This window comes from Heptranchias perlo, chromosome 16 (genome assembly GCF_035084215.1).
Source record: "Heptranchias perlo isolate sHepPer1 chromosome 16, sHepPer1.hap1, whole genome shotgun sequence".
NCBI classification, from domain to species: Eukaryota; Metazoa; Chordata; class Chondrichthyes; order Hexanchiformes; family Hexanchidae; genus Heptranchias; species Heptranchias perlo.
Genome location: NC_090340.1, coordinates 52,074,511 through 52,096,088, shown reverse-complemented (window position 1 = coordinate 52,096,088; position 21,578 = coordinate 52,074,511). Strand labels below are relative to the sequence as shown.

General features: G+C 42.3%; 1 protein-coding gene across 2 annotated transcripts in view; it reads right to left on the bottom strand.

The window, feature by feature from the left end:
- The window catches only part of LOC137333785 (rifampicin phosphotransferase-like), a 137,436-nt gene extending 118,619 nt beyond the window's left edge, over positions 1–18,817 (bottom strand). For both annotated transcript variants that reach the window (XM_067998124.1, XM_067998125.1), the window contains exons 1-2: positions 18,343–18,817; positions 6,013–6,147 (exon numbers count right to left, since the gene is read on the bottom strand). In XM_067998124.1, coding sequence (XP_067854225.1) covers positions 6,013–6,147; positions 18,343–18,684 — 477 coding nt within the window. In that variant the 5' untranslated portion in view covers positions 18,685–18,817. The remainder of the gene's footprint in view (positions 1–6,012; positions 6,148–18,342) is intronic.
- Positions 18,818–21,578: the final 2,761 nt, after the last annotated feature.

The window sequence follows — 21,578 nt, the reverse complement described above, 5'->3', positions numbered from 1 at the left end:
GACCAGTTCTGGGGGAGGTGGGACCTGTACAAACCGGACGGGTTGCACCTCAACAGGGCCGGGACCAATATCATCGCGGGGAGGATTACTAGTGTTATTAGGGAGGGTATGAATGAGCTTAACAGGGGGGATGGGAATGTGAGCGTAGATTCAGAAGGGAGAGAGGCAGAGCTGGAAATGGAAGGCTGGAAATTAGTAAGCGAGTTTGGAAGGCAGAGGAAACAAAAACTAGAAAATAGACAACAAAGGAGTGTGGCGGTGCTTAATGGTATATACCTCAATGCAAGGAGTATAGTGAATAAGGCAAATGAGATGAGGGCACAGGTAGACACGTGGAAGTATGATATCATAGCTATTACTGAAACATGGCCTAAAGGGCAGGAATGGCAGCTCAACATTTCTGGTTACAGGGTTTTCAGATGAGATAGAGAGGGGAATAAAGAAGGAGACGGGGGTGTGGGGGGGTCACAATATTGGTTAAAGAAACAATTACAGCCGTGAGGAGGTTTGATATGTTAGATCGATCATCAAATGAGACTATTTGGATTGAACTGAAGAACAAAAAAGGGGCAATCACACTGCTGGTAGTGTACTATAGACCCCCAAAGAGTCAGAGGGAGATAGAACAGCAAATATATAGGCAAATTTCTGAGAAGTGCAAAAACAATGGGGCAGTGATAGCAGGGGATTTCAACTACCCTAATATTAAATGGGATAGAATCAGTGCAAAAGGTAGAGAGGGCACAGAATTCTTAAAATGCATTCAGTTGAACTTTTTTAGTCAGTACGTGGCAAACCCAACAAGAGAGGGGGCAGTTCTGGACTTAGTTTTAGGGAATGAAGCTGGGCAGGTGGAAGGAGTATCAGTGGGAGAGCATTTTGGTGGTAGTGATCATAATTCAGTTAGATTTAGGGTAGATATGGAAAAGGACAAAGATAGACCAGGAGTTAACGTTCTCAGTTGGGGAAAGGCCAATGCTGAGATGTGATTTAGCAAAAGTGGACTGGAATCAGCTACTTGAAGGTAAATCAGTGTCAGAGCAATGAAAGCATTCAAGAAGGAGATAGTGAGAGTTCAGAGAAAATATGTTCCCACAAAGAAAAAGGGTGGGCTCCCAAATCTAGAGCCCCCTGGATGTCAAGGAGCATACAGGGTAGGATAAGGCAAAAAAGGGAAACTAATGTCAGATACCAAGAGCTCAATACTGCAGAAAGCCTAGAGGAGTATAGAAAGTGCAGGGATGAAATTAAAAAGGAAATTAGGAAAGCAAAGAGAGGGCATGAAAAAATATTGGCAAGTAAAATCAAGGAAAACACTAAAATGTTTAAGAAATACATAAAGAGCAATAGCATAACTAAGGAAAGAGTAGGGCCTATTAGAGACCAAAAAGGTTACCTGTGTGTGGAGGCAGAAGACATAAGTATGGTCCATAATGAATATTTTGCGTCTATCTTCACTAAAGAGGGGGATGATGCAGACATTGTAGTTAAGGTGGTGGAGTGTGAAATATTGGATGGGATAAACATAGTGAGAGAGGAAATACTAAGGGGATTAGTATCTTTGAAAGTAGATAAATTGCAGACCCAGATGAAATGTATCCCAGGCTGTTAAGAGAAGCAAGGGAGGAAATAGCAGAGGCTCTGACCATCATTTTCCAATCCTTGCCTGGCTACAGGCATGGTGTCGGAGGACTGGAGGACTGCTAACGTTGTACCATTGTTTAAAAAGTGAGAAAGAGATAGACCGAGTAATTACAGGCCAGTCAGCATAACCTCGGTGGTGGGGCAAATTATTGGAAACAATTCTGAGGGACAGTATCAATCGTCATTTAGAAAGGCACTGATTAATCAAGAACAGTCAGCAAAGATTTGTTAAGGGAAAGTCGTTTCTGACTAACTTGATTGAATTTTTTGAGGAGGTAACAAGAAGGGTCGATGTGGGCAGCGCTTTTGATGTAGTCTACATGGATTTTAGTAAGGCTTTTGACAAGGCCCCATATGGCAGACTGGTCAGAAAAATAAAAGCCCATGGGATCCAAGGGAAAGTGGCAAGTTGGATCCAAAGTTGGCTCAGTGGCAGGAAGCAAAGGGTAATGGTCGACGGGTGTTTTTGAGGCTGGAAGGCTGTTTCCAATGGACTCAGTACTAAGTACCTTACTTTTTGTGGTATATATCAACGATTTAGACTTAAATGTAGGGGACATGATTAAGAAGTTTGCAGATGATACAAAAATTGGCCGTGTGATTGATAGTGAGGAGGAAAGCTGTAGACTGCAGGAAGATATCAATGGACTGGTCAGGTGGGCAGAAAAATGGCAAATGGAATTCAATCTGGAGAAGTGTGATGTAATGCATTTGGGAAGGGCAAACAAGGCAAGGGAGTACACACTAAATGGTAGGATACTGAGAAGTGTAGAGGAACAGGGGGACCTTGGAGTGCATGTCCCCAGATCCCTGAAGGTAGCAGGACAGGTAAATAAGATGGTTAAGAAGGCATATGGGATACTTTCCTTTATTAACTGAGGCATAGAAAATAAGAGCAGGGAGATTATCCGAGAACTGTATAAAACACTAGTTAGGCCACAGCTAGAGTACTGCGTACAGTTCTGGTCACTACACCACAGGAAAGATTGCACTAGTGAGGGTATAGAGAAGATTTATGAGGATATTGCCAAGACTGGAGAATTTTAGCTATGAGGAAAGATTTGATCGGCTGAGGTTGTTTTCCTTGGAACAGAGAAGGCTGAGGGGTGATTTAATTGAGGTGTATAAAATTATGAGGGGCCTAGATAGAGTGTTTTTTGACCTCTTAGCAGAGGTCCTGCTACCTTCAGGGATCTGGGGACATGCACTCCAAGGTCCCCCTGTTCCTCTACACTTCTCAGTATCCTACCATTTAGTGTGTACTCCCTTGCCTTGTTTGCCCTTCCCAAATGCATTACATCACACTTCTCCAGATTGAATTCCATTTGCCACTTTTCTGCCCACCTGACCAGTCCATTGATATCTTCCTGCAGTCTACACAGGGGGCATAGATTTAAAGTAATTGGTAGAAGAATTAGAGGGGAGCTGAGGAGAATTTTTTTCACCCAGAGGGTGGTGGGGTTTGGAACTCACTGCCTAAAGGGTGGTAGAGGCAGAAGCCCTCATCGCATTTAAAAAGTACTTGGATATGCACTCAAAGGTCTGTAACCTACAAGGCTATGGACCAAGAGCTGGAAAGTGGGACTCGGCTCAATAACTCTTTTTCGGTCAGCACAGACACTATTTCTATGATTCTATAATTCTATGTTTTTAGAGCAGTACTCCTGACGTTGATATTGTGAGCAATCTCCTCCCACTGTCTCCTCATCAGATGCCTGAAGGGTTTCCTGCCCCTTGGGAGAAAAGGATTTCCCTCCTCTTGTCCACTGCCAGCACCAAGGCTTCCACCTTCCCTACCCTTAGATAGTGAAAGGTCTTCAACCTGAAACGTTAACTCTGTTTCTTTCTCCACAGATGCTGCCTCACTTGCTGAGCCTTTCCAGCATTTTCTGTTTTTATCTTAAATAGTTGACCCTCAGTTATGGTGTGTAAACAATGAACACATTTATTAGAGTTGACAGGAATGACCCATAATGACCTACATGAGTGAATTAGGAAACAGGTGTTTCCAGGACAAAACCTTTATACAATGTACCCTTATGTTGTCCAAATATATTTTAATATATGTAGCATGAATTGCAATTATTTCAGTTATATTTTTCCATCTGATAACAGCCTGATGTCTCTTTGAAGACTCCACAGCCTTTGTATTTTTCTCTCTGTCAGTTGTTTATTTAGCTAAATCTCTGCACACACATGGAAAACACACAGGACCGTGCAATGAGTTCCTGGTATCCTTCATCTTTGTATATTTAGACAGATTGCGCTTGTTAAAAAAAATGTTATGTGAGTCTCCTCATTTTCTGCAACAAGCAAGCTGCAGAATTCTAGACCAGTGGTTCTCAACCTGTGAGGCTAGCCGATCTGATGAGGTGGGGGACAGCAAACGGTGAGAAAAAGGGGGGGGGGGTGGGGAGTAAAATCAATTTACATATGAGCCTGAGAATTCTCAACCGTCCATGAAGTATTCTGATTGATGTTTCCATAACTTAGAGTTATCCCATTTCCAGCAAGTTTCTCATGTTTCACTGACCTTTCCTTTCCTGTCACATTACAAAAAAAAATCAAATTGCAAGCTTTCTGAATGCAAATACCCCAGAGAAATTGCAATTTAAAACCCAGTGTGAACTGTGCATTTATGTATATTTATTTTAAAATATAAGTAGTAAGACCACAGAATTAATCTAAGAGAAGCTAAGGAGAGCAAGTTTGAGCAATACACGACGCTGTTGTGATTTTTTGAGGCTCTGACTGCACACTTTCTAGCTGACTAAGCCAGTGAGCCCTTCATTTCAGAAGTAAAGGAACAGAATAGAGAACAAGGGCTTTCAACGTAAGTCACCAGGAACCACCTGAGTTAGAATCCAAACAGTATAGTGTGTGTAATTTTTTTAACACCTCAGTGACAAACATAGCAACAAGGTGGGTCAAGTCATAAATTGGACGCAATGCCTCCTGCTGGAAGATATCTGAAGCACACGTTTTCACAAGTTGCAGTCAATCTCGTTGATAGTATAGCTCAAATGTAGTGAACCTGATAATCTGTGTCAGCGTTGGATACAGTAATATTAAAGTAATATTCTGAAGCCTCAGTAGCTTTGTGCAGAGAAGCAGCTCCCTGGCTCAGCCTACTCCGAACAGCTCACATTCCGTCAGCTCATTGTCTCAGATGATCATACCAGCATATTTAGTGGGATGCTTGGTTGAGAAAATCTTTTGAGAACCTGTCATGATTCGGATGCTTTTTAATTTTTAGAATCAAGATTAAAAGGGAAATGGTCGATCCCATCTTTTCATAATTATTTGGTTTCAACATGGTAGTACTTGTTTAATTGTTGCTGCAGTTTCTGGCTTAAACATTTTCCAGATTCAGCCTGGAATTAAATGGTGTATTAACACTGTGGAAGGACCAGCCATTACAAATTCCTGCATAGAATCCGATCATGTTTAAAACCATTACACTTTTAATCCTAAACTTTGGTATGATTCAAAATTCCTTGCTTAAATTTTTCCAAAGTTATAGCCCATTTAAAGGCTGGATGACCATCCTCCCACACCTGGCTTTCAGTTGCACTGCAATTAATTACAGATTTAAATACTACATGTGCCAAAGATCTGCTGATGGGTTGCTGTTCAGAAATTTAAAATACCAACTCCAGCTTTTAAACTTTCTATAATTGAAAAAGTCATTGTGACCAATTAACTGTTTCTTTTCATCTTCTCAAGTAAAACTAAATTCCTAGAGTTCAGTAAAATGTAGAATTAAACCATAGTTTCGGTAAGCCCCTTTGTATTTCCTCTGCCTCCCTCTCTTTCTCCATTTATATTTATTTCATTGTCTGCCACATTATTTTTAGATATTTTCGCAAACTCTTCAATGTGTGCATTAGGTAGTGAGTTTTATTTTTAAATTGTTTGGGTTTGTCTGACCCTGAATTTATCCTTTCCAAATTGAATGCATGTTTTCTTAGCAGGAATTACTGGTCGGCAATCCGCAGAGGGAATCCAGGCTGATTTTTTTCTCCCCCATCCCTTCCTCACAAGTACTGAAGCCCTCACAATCACTCTGGCTGAGATCAGCTAACTCAACACAGGTTGGAATTGATCTTAAGACCCAGTGGATTCATACAACTCTGCTGCATGCTGCCTTTAACAACTGAGCCATCAGGGCAGTTTCTGCAGCCCTGTTCTTCATGCGATATTTATTTAACTCTTTGTTAAAAAAAATCAGCACAACTTTAACTGCTTTTGTGTAGAGTCCACTCTTCATAATCGTTATTGGGGAAGGGAAGGATGAACAAAGTTCTAGAAAAATAACAAACGATAGTTCTCAACAGTTGTGCATGTCCTAGAATCATCACGACTTACCTCAAAATTTCCAACTCCTTCAACTCGAAGCAACACCCACATTTCACACAAGCCATTTGACTTCCGGCAAACACGAAGAGCAAAGAAGGTTTTATCTGTCTCCGTGAATCCCATAAAATAAACGGAGTCGATAGCCTGCATAAATGTAGAAGCAGATAAGGTTTAATCAATGATCCTGTTAATACTGTAAAAATTGAGAACTTTATCAAAACATAGTGGAGCCCACATACAGTGAAATGCTATCATATGCTTATGTGTAATGGTTTAGATACAATGTTGTAAATTTTAATATTGTAAGATATGCAATGTTTCAAAAAAATGGTGTTCAAATTGGACCTTCAGTAAAGTGTCATCAATAACATGGTGTGGTCTGAAATTCTTTGGTTTACGTTGCAGGCAGAATGGGAGACACTGAAACAAACCTATATGCTTCTGGCTGCAGATCATCCCTGATGTTGAGGTAAAGTTGCAGGTAGAACATAAATGCTACCCCCAATGAATTGCACCCTTCTCATTTGCTGCTGATGGTACTTCACCTCCAAAAGGCAAATGAGTTAGATCATCTTGTAAGCTGGGAGCCATACTGTCTTGTTTATATTGCATTGCAGTATATTCTCCAAATATTGTAACATTGTATTCAGGAGATTAAAAGACAAAAGGGAGAGCTCCTCAGCCAACACTCAACAACTCTCAATTGCTGTTGACAGCTTTACATTAGGCCCACATTCCGAGTTTCAAACCACAGAAAATGATGACTGCAGTGTCCTAGGCCCAACCATCTTCAGCTGCTTCATCAATGACCTTCCCTCCATCATAAGGTCAGAAATGGGGATGTTCGCTGATGACTGCACAGTGTTCAGTTCCATTCACAACCCCTCAGATAATGAAGCAGTCCGAGCCCGCATGCAGCAAGACCTGGACAACATCCAGGCTTGGGCTCATAAGTGGCAAGTAACATTCGCGCCAGATAAGTGCCAGGCAATGACCATCTCCAACAAGAGAAAGTCTAACCACCTCCCCTTGACATTCAACGGCATTACCATCGCCGAATCCCCCACCATCAACATCCTGGGGGTCACCATTGACCAGAAACTGAACTGGACCAGCCATATAAATACTGTGGCTACGAGAGCAGGTCAGAGGCTGGGTGTTCTGCGGCGAGTGACTCACCTCCTGACTCCCCAAAGCCTTTCCACCATCTACAAGGCACAAGTCAGGAGTGTGATGGAATACTCTCCACTTGCCTGGATGAGTGCAGCTCCAACAACACTCAAGAAGCTCGACACCATCCAAGATAAAGCAGCCCGCTTGATTGGCACCCCATCCATCACCCTAAACATTCACTCCCTTCACCACCGGCGCACTGTGGCTGCAGTGTGTACCATCCACAGAATGCACTGCAGCAACTCGCCAAGGCTTCTTCGACAGCACCTCCCAAACCCGCGACCTCTACCGCCTAGAAGGACAAGAGCAGCAGGCACATGGGAACAACACCACCTGCACGTTCCCCTCCGAGTCACACACCATCCCGACTTGGAAATATATCGCCGTTCCTTCATCGTCGCTGGGTCAAAATCCTGGAACTCCCTTCCTAACAGCACTGTGGGAGAACCGTCACCACACGGACTGCAGCGGTTCAAGAAGGCGGCTCACCACCACCTTCTCGAGGGCAATTAGGGATGGGCAATAAATGCTGTCCTCACCAGCGACGCCCACATCCCGTGAACGAATAAAAAAAAATATAAACATATGCAATTAAGATTTTTACCAGTATATGAAATAATGTTATGCCAAGTCTAAATAAATGCAACTGAATATTTTAAGTTATTGTAGTGCACGGTAAATTTTCCGACAAATTTTTGGATACGCGGCTCGAAATGTCTCCTGTTGTATTTAGATAACAGTTAAACAGTAAAGTACATGTTTGCAGAGTGGTGTGAGCCATGCGTAAGTGGACATAAGTGGGATAATTATGTAACGTGTTGCAGCGTATGCTAAATGAATGTTCAAGTTGTGATGCTCATACTTGAAGGCTGGCTGGGAACATTTGTCAATAGCTGCTTTCATTTTGATCTTTCAATTTGGATTCCAGGAGCTCAGCATGTATAAACTGGCCCATAGCATTTATCAAAAAGCCCAGCTAATAGAAAGTTAAACCACGTACAGTCATTTACAAATGTATCTAAATAAGGTGACAGAATCATAGAAAGGTCATAGCACGGAAGGAGGCCATTCGGCCTATCGAGTCCGCGCCTGCTCTATGGAAGAGCAATCCAACTAGTCCCACACCCCCGCCCTATCCCCACAATTTTTTTTCTTTCAAGTACTTATCCAGCTCCTTTTTGAGGGTCATGATTGAATCTGCCCCCACCACCCCCTCAGGCAGTGCATTCCAGATCCTAACCACTCGCTATGTAAAAAAGTTTTTCCTCATGTCATCTTTGGTTCTTTTGCCAATCACCTTAAATCTATGCCCTCTGTTTTTTGACCCTTCTGCTAATGGGAACAGTTTCTCTCTATCTACTCTGCCTAAACCCCTCATGATTTTGAATATCTCTATCAAATCTCCTCGCAACCATCTCTGTCAAAGGAGAACAACCCCAGCTTCTCCAGTCTATCCACGTAACTAAAGTCCTTCATTCCTGGAATCATTCTAGTAAATCTCTTCTGCACCCTCTCTAAGGCGGTCACATCTTTCCTAAAGTGCGGTGCCCAGAAGTGGACACAATACTCCAGTTGTGGCAAACCAGTGTTTTATAAAGGTTCATCATGACTTCCATACTTTTGTACTCTATGCCTCTATTTATGAAGCCCAGGATCCCGTATGTTTTTTTAACCACTTTCTCAACCTGCCCTGCCACCTTCAGCCATTTGTGCACATATACCCCCAGATCTCTCTGTCCTGTACCACTTTTAGAGCTGTGCCCTCTAGTTTATATTGCCTCTCCTCGTTCTTCCTACCAAAATATATCACTTCGCATTTTTCTGCATTAAATTTCATCTGTCACGTGTCCACCCATGCCACCAGCCTGTCCATATGCTCTTGAAGTCTATCACTATCCTCCTCACTGTTCACTACCCTTCCAAGTTTCGTGTCATCTGCAAATGTTGAAATTGTGCCTGTACACCCAAGTCCAAGTCATTGATATATATCAAGAAAAGCAGTGGTCCCAGCACCGACCCCTGGGGAACACCACTGCACACCTCCCTCCAGTCCGAAAAACAACTGTTCACCACTACTCTCTTTTTCCTGTCACGTAGCCAATTCTGTATCCATTTTGCTACTGCCCCCTTTATTCCATGGGCCGCAATCTAGATGGCAAACCTACCATGCGGTACTTTATCAAATGCCTTTTGAAAGTCCATATACACCATATCAACTGCATTGCCCTCATCTACCCTTTCTGTTACCTCATCAAAAAACTCTATCACGTTTGTTAAACATGATTTGCCTTTAACAAATCCATGCTGGCTTTCCCTAATCAATCCACACTTGTCCAAGTGACTGTTAATTCTGTCCTGGATTATCGTTTCTAAAAGTTCCCCCACCAATGAGGTTAAGCTGACTGGCCTATAGTTGCTGGGTTTATCCTGACACCCTTTTTTGAACAAGGGTGTAACATTTGCAATTCTCCAGTCCTCTGGCACCACCCCCGTATCTAAGGACGTTTGGAAGATTATGGCCAGTACATCCGTAATTTCCACCCTTACTTCCCTCAACAACCGAGGATGCATCCCATCCGGACCAGATGACTTATCTATTTTAAGTATAGCTAGCCTTTCTAATACCTCTTCTTTATCAATTTTCCACCCATCCAGTATCTCAACTGTATCTTCCTTTATGATACCTTTATGAGCCAAATTGGAGCCTGATTAAATGACTTTGAAAAGGTGAGATATTAAAAATATGCACAACATTTTATGTCCATGAACAAGGCATGAGATAGCGATTCTGTGCGATAGTCAAAGGATTTTACCCCAGACAGGGACCAGGTCTGACAAAAGGTCTTCGACCCGAAACGTTAACTCTGTTTCTTTCTCCACAGATGCTGCCTGACTTGCTGAGCTTCTCCAGCATTTTCTGTTTTTATTTCAGACAGGACAGGATGAATAGATGAGGAACATCAGCTGCCTATAGAAACAGTTGTGCAATAAAGAAAGCTCATGGGGTGGGGAGAACTGAAGTACCAGCAAGAATTGTTATATGGAAACTTCTAGTCATTTATATTCCCAAAATACATATATAATTTTTCATTCAATAACCCTAACTGCTGAAGTTTCTGCTTTTTAACTGGATTCTATTTGGAGTTTGAGGGAGGGGATTGTTACCTGTGCAATAATATTTTTTTAATTTTAAAAAAATGTAAATTTTTGCACAGCATGGACTGCTATCTTTCTGTTGATATATGAGGCCACATTTTCCAAGTACATACAGCCAGAAGGGAGCCTCGCCCATTGGCCTTGCTTATCAGGACACTGCCAGCCATTTCCTGACATGCACACCCAGTAGACAAGACACCCAATGATGTTCTTAGAGTGGGGGTGAGGGAAGATAATTAGAGTGGAATCAAACAGCAGGTATTACTTGACAGCTTTTAAAATGTTAACACAGAACTGAAGTCTCTCCTTTAATGGAGTCCAAGGCCACATGTGTGCCACGTCACAATTTTAAAAATGTGGGCACTGAGCTGAAGCTCCTCCTCTATAGAATTCAACTCCCAAGTGTGTGACGCAGCAAACGCCCACTTTTGGCATCACTTGCTCCAGACCTGAGCTTTAGCGAAAAAGGGCTTGAACATCTGTGGTATTTTTTCGGATACAGTTGGTTTTCCAGGCTGTTGAGCTACAAAGGGTTGACCCTGCACTAGATGATGAGACAATATCAAATGCATTGATCAACTGATTCTTTTTGAAGGAATCATTTGACTGTTGTACACACATTTTTCTATTGTTCGCTGCTTTGAAAATCCTTACTGCAATAGACCTCATCGCTGTTTATCCCGTCCTCCTCAGATACCTGGTGATAGTTGGTCCCAAAGGTACTGTCTTGCCTACAATATTAGAAGGGAGCGGTCATGTGATGCTGTCAGACCAGATGCTGCCAACAGCAAGTTAATAAGTGTTCAATTTTCTGGACAGTCTGAGCGAGCAGTAAGTTAATCCTTTTTCCCTCTGTGTAACATATTCAAAGCAGTATCCATAATCACCTCAAAGCTAGGGTCCACCGCCCCGCATTGGCACCCTCATGGGATCTCTCTCAGCTAATTTTTTTTCCATTCTTTCTCAGGATGTGAGCGTAACTGGCAAGGCTGATATTTACTGCCCATCCCTAATTGCTCTTGAGAAGGTAGCGGTGGGCCTTCTTCTTGAACCACAGCAGTCCGTGTGATGATGTTAGGTAGGGAGTTCCAGGATTTTGACCCAGCAACAATGAAGATAAGGCCTTAAGTTCATCAGGATGGTGTGTGACTTGGAGGGGAACTTGGAGGCCATGGTGTCCCGGGAACTTGGTGCCCTTCTCCTTCTAGATGGTGGAGTTATGGGTTTAGAAGGTACTGTCGGAGAAGATTTGGCATCTTGCTGCAGTACATCTGTAGATAGTACACACTGCAGCCACAGTACGCCAGTGATGTAGGGGGTGGATGTTTAGGCTAGTGGATTAGGTGCCAATCAAGGTGCTGCTTTGCTCTGCATGGTGTCGAGCTTCTTGAGTATTGTTGCAGCTACATCCATCCAGCCAAGTGGAAAGTATTTCATCACACTCTTGACCTGTGCCTTGTAGTTGGTGGAGAGGGTTTGGGGAGTCAAGAGGTGAGCCACTCACTGCAGAATACCAAGCTCCTAGTAGCCACAGCATATTTGTGGCTGATCCAGTTGAGTTTCTGGTCACTGGTGACCCCCAGGATGTTGATGGTAGAAAACTCGGCAATGGTAATGCCATTGAATATCATAGGGAGGTGGTTAGGTTCTCTCTTGATGGAGATAGTCATTGCCTGGCACTTGTGTGGCGTGAATGTTACTTGGCATTGTCAGCCCAAGCCTGGATGTTGTCCAGGTCATGCTGTATGCGGGCATGGGCTACTTCATTATCTTAGGAATTGTGAATGGAGCTGAACACTGTGCAGTCATCAGCGAACAGCCCCACTTCTGACCTTGTGATGGTGGGAAGGTCATTGACGAAGCAGCTGAAGATGGTTGGGTCTAAAACACTGCCCTGAGGAACTCCTGCAGCAATGTCCTGGGGCTGAGATGATTAGCCTCCAACAACCGCTACCATCTTCCTTTGTGCCAGGTGTGACCTCAGCCACTGGAGAATTTTCCCCCGATCCCAACTGACTTCCATTTTGCTCGGGCTCCTTGGTGCCAGTTTTACTCGGACTGCTTTGATGCCAAGAGCAGTGACTCTCACCTCACCTCTGGAATTCAGGTCCTGTGTCCATGTTTGAACCAAGGCTGTAATGAGGTCTGGAGCCAAGTGGTCCTGGCAGAACCTAAACTGAGCATCGGTGAGCAAGTTATTGTTAAGTAAGTGCTGCTTGATTGCACTGTCGACAACTTCTTCCATCACTTTGCTGGTGGTTGGGAGAAGGCTGATGGGGCAGTGATTGGCTGGGTTGGATTTGTCCTGCTGCATCCTGTGATATAAAGGCCTGATACAAATTAACTCTTCCTATGATTTGAACAAATTTTCTTTCCTTTACAGCATCAAACGTTCGAGCGGAGAGCATACCATGAAGTGAGGTGGTAATAGGATGAGGCAGGAAAGGAGTAAAAATAGTACTTTCAAATAGGAAGCAAAATACTGAAGATACTGGAAATCTGAAATAAAAACAGGAAATGTTGGAAACACTCAGCAGTTCACGCAGCATCTGTGGAGGGACACTTGAGGCCTTCCGCGACCAGTGGGCACCGCGAGGAATGGAGTGTCTTATCGAAACAAACATTAAAATTGTGATTTAATTTTATAATGTTCCTTTTGTTGAAAGTACATTTTATATTTGAGTTCCTTTATTAGTTATGCCCCTTAAAAGGGGCATGTGTAATTTTTTTTTCTGCTGATGAAACTGAGGTAACGTAGTGTCATACTAATGGATTGTTTGAAAAAAGACATCTGTGGAGAGAGGAAGGTCGGGTTAACGTTTCCATATCGATATCTTTTCGTTAACCATATCTTCTTCTCTACACAAATGCTGCCACTTCCAAACAGAAATTTGGAAAGAGTGGGCATTCAGTAGTGAGTGGGGGTAAGTAGGTTCAAGCTGCTTGTGTTTATCCCCTCTTTAACTGATCTGAACTTTAAATTTGAATTTATACAAAAGATAGCAATTGGCAGTTAACAGGTAGCAGGTGATCATTGGTTAGGGGTTACTTAGTCTACCGTGTAAATGGACTCTTGGAGCAGCTGAAATGGGAGCACAGTGTAAAGAGAGGTATTAGTGAGAACACACCAGTTTGAGCAGAAAGCAAGCCATGGTGTGATCTGGTAATGAAGTGAGAGAGGAACAGAGTAAAAGCAAAACTTTCAAAACAGGAATTTAGCTGGCATGGGAATTTGGAGCAGAGGGGGGAAAGATGAGCAGAGTAGTTTAACTTAAATTCAAGTTGATAAAGAATATAAACTTAACTATAATGTTATGATTTATAGCAAGAATGCCAGCAGATGAAGGGTTGGTTCCTGCAGTGTATGTTCTGTGTAGCAGATGTGAACTTGAACAAACGCCTGCGGGAAATAGTTTGAGCTCAAGACCTCAGAACTTGATGTGGAGTTTGAGACTGCCCAATGCATTGGGGAGGGAGAGAGGTTTCTGGAGCAAGAGTTTTAGAGGTTCTAGCAGTGGGAGAGGAAGAAGTGGTGACTATCCACAGGTCAGAACAGCATGAAGGGTCAGGCTAGAGCAGGAATGCCCAGAACAAATGACCCTATCCAACAAGTTTGAAGCACTGGTTTCCTTTGATGAGGATGAGAACTGTAGGTAGAAACATTAAATGAATTATAGTGGCACCAAAAAACATGCAATGCCTCTTGGGGGTGTAGATTAGTGATTCAGTTAGCAATGCATTAAAATAAGAGGCTTGATAGTTAGAGGGGTAGACACTATCTTTTGCAGTCCAGACTGAGAGTCACAGATGCTTTGTTGCCTCCCAGGTGCTAGGAGATTTTGGAAAGACTGGAAAATATTATGGTAGGGGAGGGTGAGCAGCTAGTTATCATGGACCATGTGGGACTCAATGGTATAAGAGCTAAAATCTTGCAAAGGAGTTTAGGGAGCAGGTTTAGGAGCTGGCCTTCAAGGGTGGTTAGCTCCAGATTACTACTTCAGCCATGTGTTACAAAAGGAAGGATGATAAAATTAGGGAGTTCAATACGTGGTTAAAGGGGCAGTATCAGGACAAGGCTTTTTTCTATGGGGAGGATGGGAGTTATTCTGTAAAGATGAGCTGTATCTGAACAGGAAGCAAGCTAATAAACTGGCAATGCAGATAAACAGTGAAGAGTCATTTAAACTCAGAAGGAAGAGGAGGGTGAGAAAATCAACAATCAAAAAGAGGAAATCGATGAAGGATTTATCAAAGAAGAATTAAAGGGAGTGGAGGAGGAAAATCAAATCAACTATTTATAAGAAAAGACTGAGATGTTAGCTTGAAACAAAAAATGGGAGGATAAAGGATTAACATTTAAATACAAATGAAAAAAGTCAAGTGCATGTATTTTAAAGCTCAGTGTAGGATATAAACTGGGGGAAATTAGATGCAATTATGTCACAGGAAGACATAGTTTTAATAACACTAATAGAAACTTAGCTGCAGACAGGAGTAGAATGTAAACATATCAGGCAATAATATTTTTTGGTGGGGCAGAAGAGCTAAGAATGTTTTTCAGAGAGAACCAGTTTGATTGATCATAGATTAAAAAAGGAATGTTACATTAGTGGGATTTTATTAGTTGACAGGGGGAAATAGAAGAGGATAGCTGTAGACCGACCAGGGAGATGAGCAGTACTAACAAAATTATTGTTCTAGGGGATTTTAATTACCAATTCATTGCTTGCAACAGAAAAAAAGTAGAATTCCTAAATGTGTGGAGGCCACCTAAGTCCAGCAGTATGTTTACATACCTACAAGGGGCAAGGCATCGCTAGATCTATGTGTAATGAAATAGATAAGTAAAATGTAAGTGAGCATCTTGTGAGTAATGATCACATGATAAGTTTTAAGGTCCAAATAGAAAGTGAAAAGGGCACAAAATAAGGACACCAGATTGGCATCGAGCAGATTTTAGAATGATGAGGGAGTTAGCGGAGGCGGGGTGAAATGGGAAATTGGTGCACAAAATTGTAGATCAATAATAGGATATTTTTTAAAAAGATAGCAAAGTTGCATAATAAATATATATACCAAGTTTCAGGATGCTGTGGATAAATAAAGAAGTTAGAAACAAATATAATTTGAAGAGGGAATATATGGGACCTATAGGAATAATTTTTTTAAAAAAGGACAGAGTACAAGAAAATAAGGAAAGGAACTTCAGCAATAGATCAGCAGAAACACGGAGAAATGATGTAAACCATCACTTACGTTGTTTCTCCTGGGTTTCTGCCGAAGTTATTGTGGGAGATTGAGGAACCGCCCCTGAAATATAGGAGTGGAATTTCAGTGTTCTATTGAATGGCAGTGTGCCAAAAGATTGGTGAATAGCCAATGTAATACCCATAGACAAAGCTAACCTGGGTAATTGCAGACCAGTTAGCTTAACATCAATGGTAAGGAAAATTTTGGAATCTTTAAAGATGAAATTACTAAATATCTAAATGAAGAGAAAATAATTAGAAGCAGCCAACTCAGATTTCAGAAAGGAGGGTCATGCTTGACAAATCTGCTGGAGTTCTATGAAAACTTTCAGAAAACTGTTGACAAGGTACCACATAAGGGACTATGGGAGAAGATTAAGGGATATGGAAGTAGGAGGAGATGGCAAATTGGATTTAAAAACTGGTTAGATGGCTACAAACAGTAGAGGTTAAGAGCAGTTCCTCAGAGGTTGGGAGAAGGTAGTGGTGTCCCATAGAGTTCTATTCTGGGACCACTTGTTCATAGTGTACATCAATGATTTGGATATAAGGCTAGAGGGAGTGTTGTCCAAATTTGCAGACAATACTAAAATAGAAGGTACAGTAAATAATTCTGATTACCAAAGGAAGATGCAAGGGGATTTTGATAAGGTGGTGGCAGATAGAATTCTATGTCTGTAAACGTGAGATGGTACATTTTTGTTTTTTTAAAAAAAAAATACAGCAGTACCTCAATTGGATAAGGCCCTAAAAAATATACTAATGAGATAATGGGTTTTATAGCAAGAGGAATACTGGGTTTGATGATAAGGGGTATAAAATATAAAAATCGAGATGTAATTGTGAATCAATATAAAACCTCAGTAAGACTACAGTTGGACTACTGTGTGCAGTTTTTGGCTCCATGTTACAGGAATGATATTGAGGATATAGTGCAGATTTACTGGTATGAGGAAAAACAAATGAAGAAAAACATGGGACTGTTTTAATTAGAACAGAGGTGATTAAAGGTACCTGACCTGCTGAGTGCATCCAGCATTTTCTGAGATTAAGGGTGGATTTGATAGTGTTTAAAATTATGAATGGATTGTGCAGAGAAGATAGAAACAGACTGTTTCCAGTGGTTGAGAAGTCTACAATGACAGGACATCAATACAAGAATAAATTTGAGATTTAGGTCAGAGAGCAGGAGAAACTTACGTTTTTACTTGCACAGAGGGTTGTGGAATGCACTACTGGAGTTCATGATTGAAGCAGAGGCCATGCCAATAGGTTAGAGAGGAGATTGAAGAAAGTGGGAGGGAAAGAATTTGGGAACAGAACAGACATATGGGATTAGGGCTACTACTTGTTTGGTGGATCAACATGGACTGGTTGGGCCGAATGAGCTGTTTCCGTATTGTAATTTGTTTAGATTTTTTTGGGCTCTTATTGCACAATATGTGACCATTTTATGGCCTTTTGGGTATGATGGGAATTTAGTCATTCTGCTGTCCACCAAGCTAAGCTTGTGGTGAGATACCTTTCCACCTAGCACTAGTGCCAAAGGGTCCATCAGTGAAGGAGGAGCTCCAAATTTGGAAACAAAGCAGGTGATTCCTAGTTTTTCCCTTCACCCCTACCCCTAACCCACCAGCCAATGCCTAGGCACAGGTGTGTAGAGATACTGCTGCCCTGACTCTCACTTGACCTACCCACTTGTCACCCAGCCATTTCAGCATGGCAGCTGTCACGTGCCAGCTAAAAATGCCTTGCAGCCCTGGCCCCAGGCAACTGTATGCAAACAAGGCACTTTGCTCCTGAACTTCCACTTTGAGAACTCCACTGTACCAACCTGGAGACCGGAGAGACTGGACTGCGAAGCACCCTAGGCAGCCAGCAACAAATCCAAGACAACCAGAGGACAGGTCTACAACCTGCTGATAGACCTCAGATTGGGGACAAAATTACCACTGAGGGATCAGTTGCTCCCCAGGGCTCTCTGAAAGTTAGTGCTTGCCATCATACCCTGGCTCTTCTGCCCCATATAGTTCACTGCTCTGCATTTTTAAAATAGTGAGTGCTTCCATGAGCCAGATTAGAGAGCTGGCTGCTTCATTTACTGGCCTCAATATCTAGATTTCTTAATCATTGCTTTAAAAAAAAGTTGGCTGTTAAAATTGTGCTTGTAACCATCAATACAGTTTTTTTTACATTATGCCACCTACACATTGTCTGTTCCCTCCTATCCCACATGGTATTTTTTTAAATTTGAAATATTAATGTTGCGTATATGTTTTTTAAATTCCAAAGATTGATAGACAGAAGGAACACACGCACACAGGAAAGGAAGGCAGGCGCGAAGAGAGTTCCACATTCACCTGAGGAAGGAGGAAGCCTCCGAAAGCTTGTGGATTTTAAAATAAAATTGTTGGACTATAACTTGGTGTTGTAAAATTGTTTACAATTGTCAACCCCAGTCCATCACCGGCATCTCCACATCATGGCGAAGAGAGGACACACACACCGAGGAAAGAGCCAGACAGATTACACCAGACAGAGGGGGAGGCAGACGCACATTCATGCCAGAGATTCTGACAGGCGTGGGCGGACAGATAGGCGAGAGAGGCAGCACAGTCCAGAGGTTGAGAGGGATAGGCAGACAGAGATATATATATACAGATTAGAAGACAGAATTATGAAACAGGAGGAGTAAGTAATTTCGCTTAAACAGCGTGTAACATACCGGCAAAATTTTCCAGAATGAAAATCAGTAACTTACATGCGGGTGGTTTATTAACTTTTGTACACATTCCATTTCTTCCACAGAAGACTGTGAGCTTTTATCCAGTCCTCCTCCACCTTCAATGTCACCGCGTTCAGTCTGAAGGTCTTCTTTTCTGCGACCCAACCCCATCTTCTGCCTCTCTCGCTCACTCTTGCTGCTCCATTTATTCTTCGCTCTGTAGAATCGATAAAAGTAAACAACCAGTAACTTTTTCAGTGGGTAAAATTTACCTGGAACGGAATACCTCCCATTCAGTGGCTCGGGGTCCGCTTGCAGCAGATTTTTCACAATATAAATGCAAAGGAAAGCTACAATGATCGATACCACATAGATCATATCGGCGAGTTTCTCACTGCTCTTTCTCTCTAAGAAAGCTGACACTAAGTACAATATTAGCAGCGACACAAACAACAATGTGGTTTTGGTGCACTGCGTTGGAGGAGTTTCATTTAGATACTAGGCTATTCCCAATGAACAACAGAATCGTAGCAAGTGTCCCACCCCTTTTTAAAAAAAACCATAGGGAAGAAAATCAACTGTGTGTAAACATCTATATGTAAAATAGTGTCTGTGTGTGTGCGTAATGTATATGACGCATGTTAATCATTTGAGTCTTTTTCTAATTCCGCTTTTTCTTGGTTTATAATTGTCAGCATTTGCCAGTTGGAGTTTATGCTTGATTTTTTTTTAGATGGGAACAAGATCTGGGCTGGAACTTGAAAAATAACTGCTGCTATGGTTTTACTTATTTACAATGTGAGGAATGGTACGAAACAAACCTTTTAATTTGTTGTATTTTTCACTCACTTTGGGAACATAAACTTTCTGATAGCTGAACCAGCCCTTAGACCATAAATAATATGTTACTTTTTTCTGATGAGGTTAAATTCTAGGTGAAAACTGATGATTCAGCTGTTATGTCAGGGAAGCTCATCTCACTTCAAAATGTAAAATACTATATTATGGGGCTGAAAATTCTCAGCTCCATGCCGACAGCAGAAATGGAGGAGGCTAATACTGCCAGAGTTTCCAGGGTTCAGGGAGGTCACTTAATTAGCATGCCAGCAGCAGGCACCGATATCAATTTGGGTACATTGTGAACGTTTGCCAGAGGAAGATGGGCAGAAAACGTGGTGCCGGCCAGCCACTCCCTCAGAAGCTGGTGCCAGGACATTTTATTTTGATTGTAGCCCAATTGTCCCCTTTTACAAGGGGTTGAAAAGAATAACGGAGGTCACATTTTGATGGTGGGGTCCAGGCTTGGGCCCTGGCCTGCAGCCGCACATTTACACCACTGAGCAGACCTGTACGCTAGTGGCCAGGTCGCTTGGTGTTGGGGATGCCAAAACCAAAGAAATCCCCAGAGTGGGAATTCCCAACATCCAGTTTCATCCACAATAGCCACCCCGAGCAGGACCTGAAAAACATGCCGCCTGGGTGAATCTTGAGCCCTGACCAATTTCCCTCTCCTAGCAAACTTATGCTACACTGGTTAGGCCGCAGCTGGAGTATTGTGTTCAGTTTTGGACACCACACTTTAGCAAAGATGTCAAGGCCTTAGAGAGGGTGCAGAAGAGATTTACTCGAATGGTACCAAGGTTACGGGACTTCAGTTATGTGGAGAGACAGGAGAAGCTGGGGTTGTTCTCAGAACAGAGAAGGTTAAGGGGAGATTTGTTAGAGATGTTCAAAATCATGAACGGTTTTGACAGTAAATAAGGAGAAACTTTTTCCACTCGCAGAAGGGTCGGTAACCAGAGGATACAGATTTAAAGTGCTCGGCAAAAGAGTCAGGCGACATGAGGAAACCTTTTTACGCAGCGAGTTGTAATGATCTGAAATGCACCGCCTGAAACGGTGGTGGAAGCAGATTCAATAGTAACTTTCAAAAGGGAATTGGATAAATGCTTGAAGCGAAAACATTTACAGGGCTATAGGGAAAGAGCAGAGGAATGGGAATAATTGGATAGCTCTTTCAAAGAGCCGGCATAGGCATGATGGGCCAAATGGCCTCCTCTTGTGCTGTACCTACTACGATACTATGACTAGCCCTGCAAAACTTTGGGGCCCTTTTTTTATTTTAATTTTTTTAGGTAGGTCTATTATTGCGAATTTAAATGGAACTCTTCCTCAATCATGAAAGGAACTCTTTAGACTTGAGGGACTGAGATTAAGCAACATTGACACTGTCTGGAGTTAGTAATTAGTTTCAATTTCTGTAAGCAGAACTGAATCAGGTCAAGCTTTTTTGACTAACACAGCAGATTGTTGAAACGGTAGTGTGCATAAGTTTGTTGTTGGGCATTTAGACATAAGATAGATGTGGTTAATTGCATGAAACAATAAAAGAAATGACTTTTGGAATATTAACAAATCTACTGGAGTTTTTTGAGGATGTACCTAGTAGAATATTGTTAATATTCCAAAAGGCTTTTATTCACTCTGACTTAAACATCTCTTCAGTCGATGCAGTCGCTCGTGTCCTTCTCATCCATTTTGGCGATGTAATAATTATAGAATCATAGAAAATAGGAGCAAGAGCAGGCCAGTCGGCCCTTCGGGCCTGCTCCGCCGTTCAAAATGATCATGGCTGATCGTCTAACTCAGTACCCTGTTCCTGCTTTTTCCCCATATCCCTTGATCCCTTTAGCATTAAGAAATATATCTATCCCCCTATTGAATATATTTAATGACTTGGCCTCCACTGCCTTCTGTGGTAGAGAATTCCACAGGTTCACCGCCCTCTGAGTGAAGAAATTTCTCCTCATCTCTGTTCTAAATGGCATACCCCGTATCCTGAGACTGTGACCCCCGGTTATGGATTCCCCATCCATCGGGAACATCCTCCCTGCATCTAGTCTGTCTAGTCCTGTTAGAATTTTATGTGTTTTGATGAGATCACCTCACATTCTTCTAAACTCTAGTGAATATAGGCCTAGTCGACCCTAGTAAGTCCTGCCTTCCCAGGAATCAATCTGGTAAACCTTCGTTGCACTTCCTCCATGGCAAGGACATCCTTCCTCAGAAAAGGAGACCAAAACTGCATACAATACTCCAAATGTGGTCTCACCAAGACATCCCTGTTCCTGTACTCAAATCCTCTTGCAATGAAGGCCAACATAACATTCGCCTTCCTAACTGCTTGCTGTACCTGTGCTCACTTTCAGCGACTGGTGTGCAAGGACACCCAGGTCTCGTTGCACCTCCCCTTTTCCCAATCTATCACCATT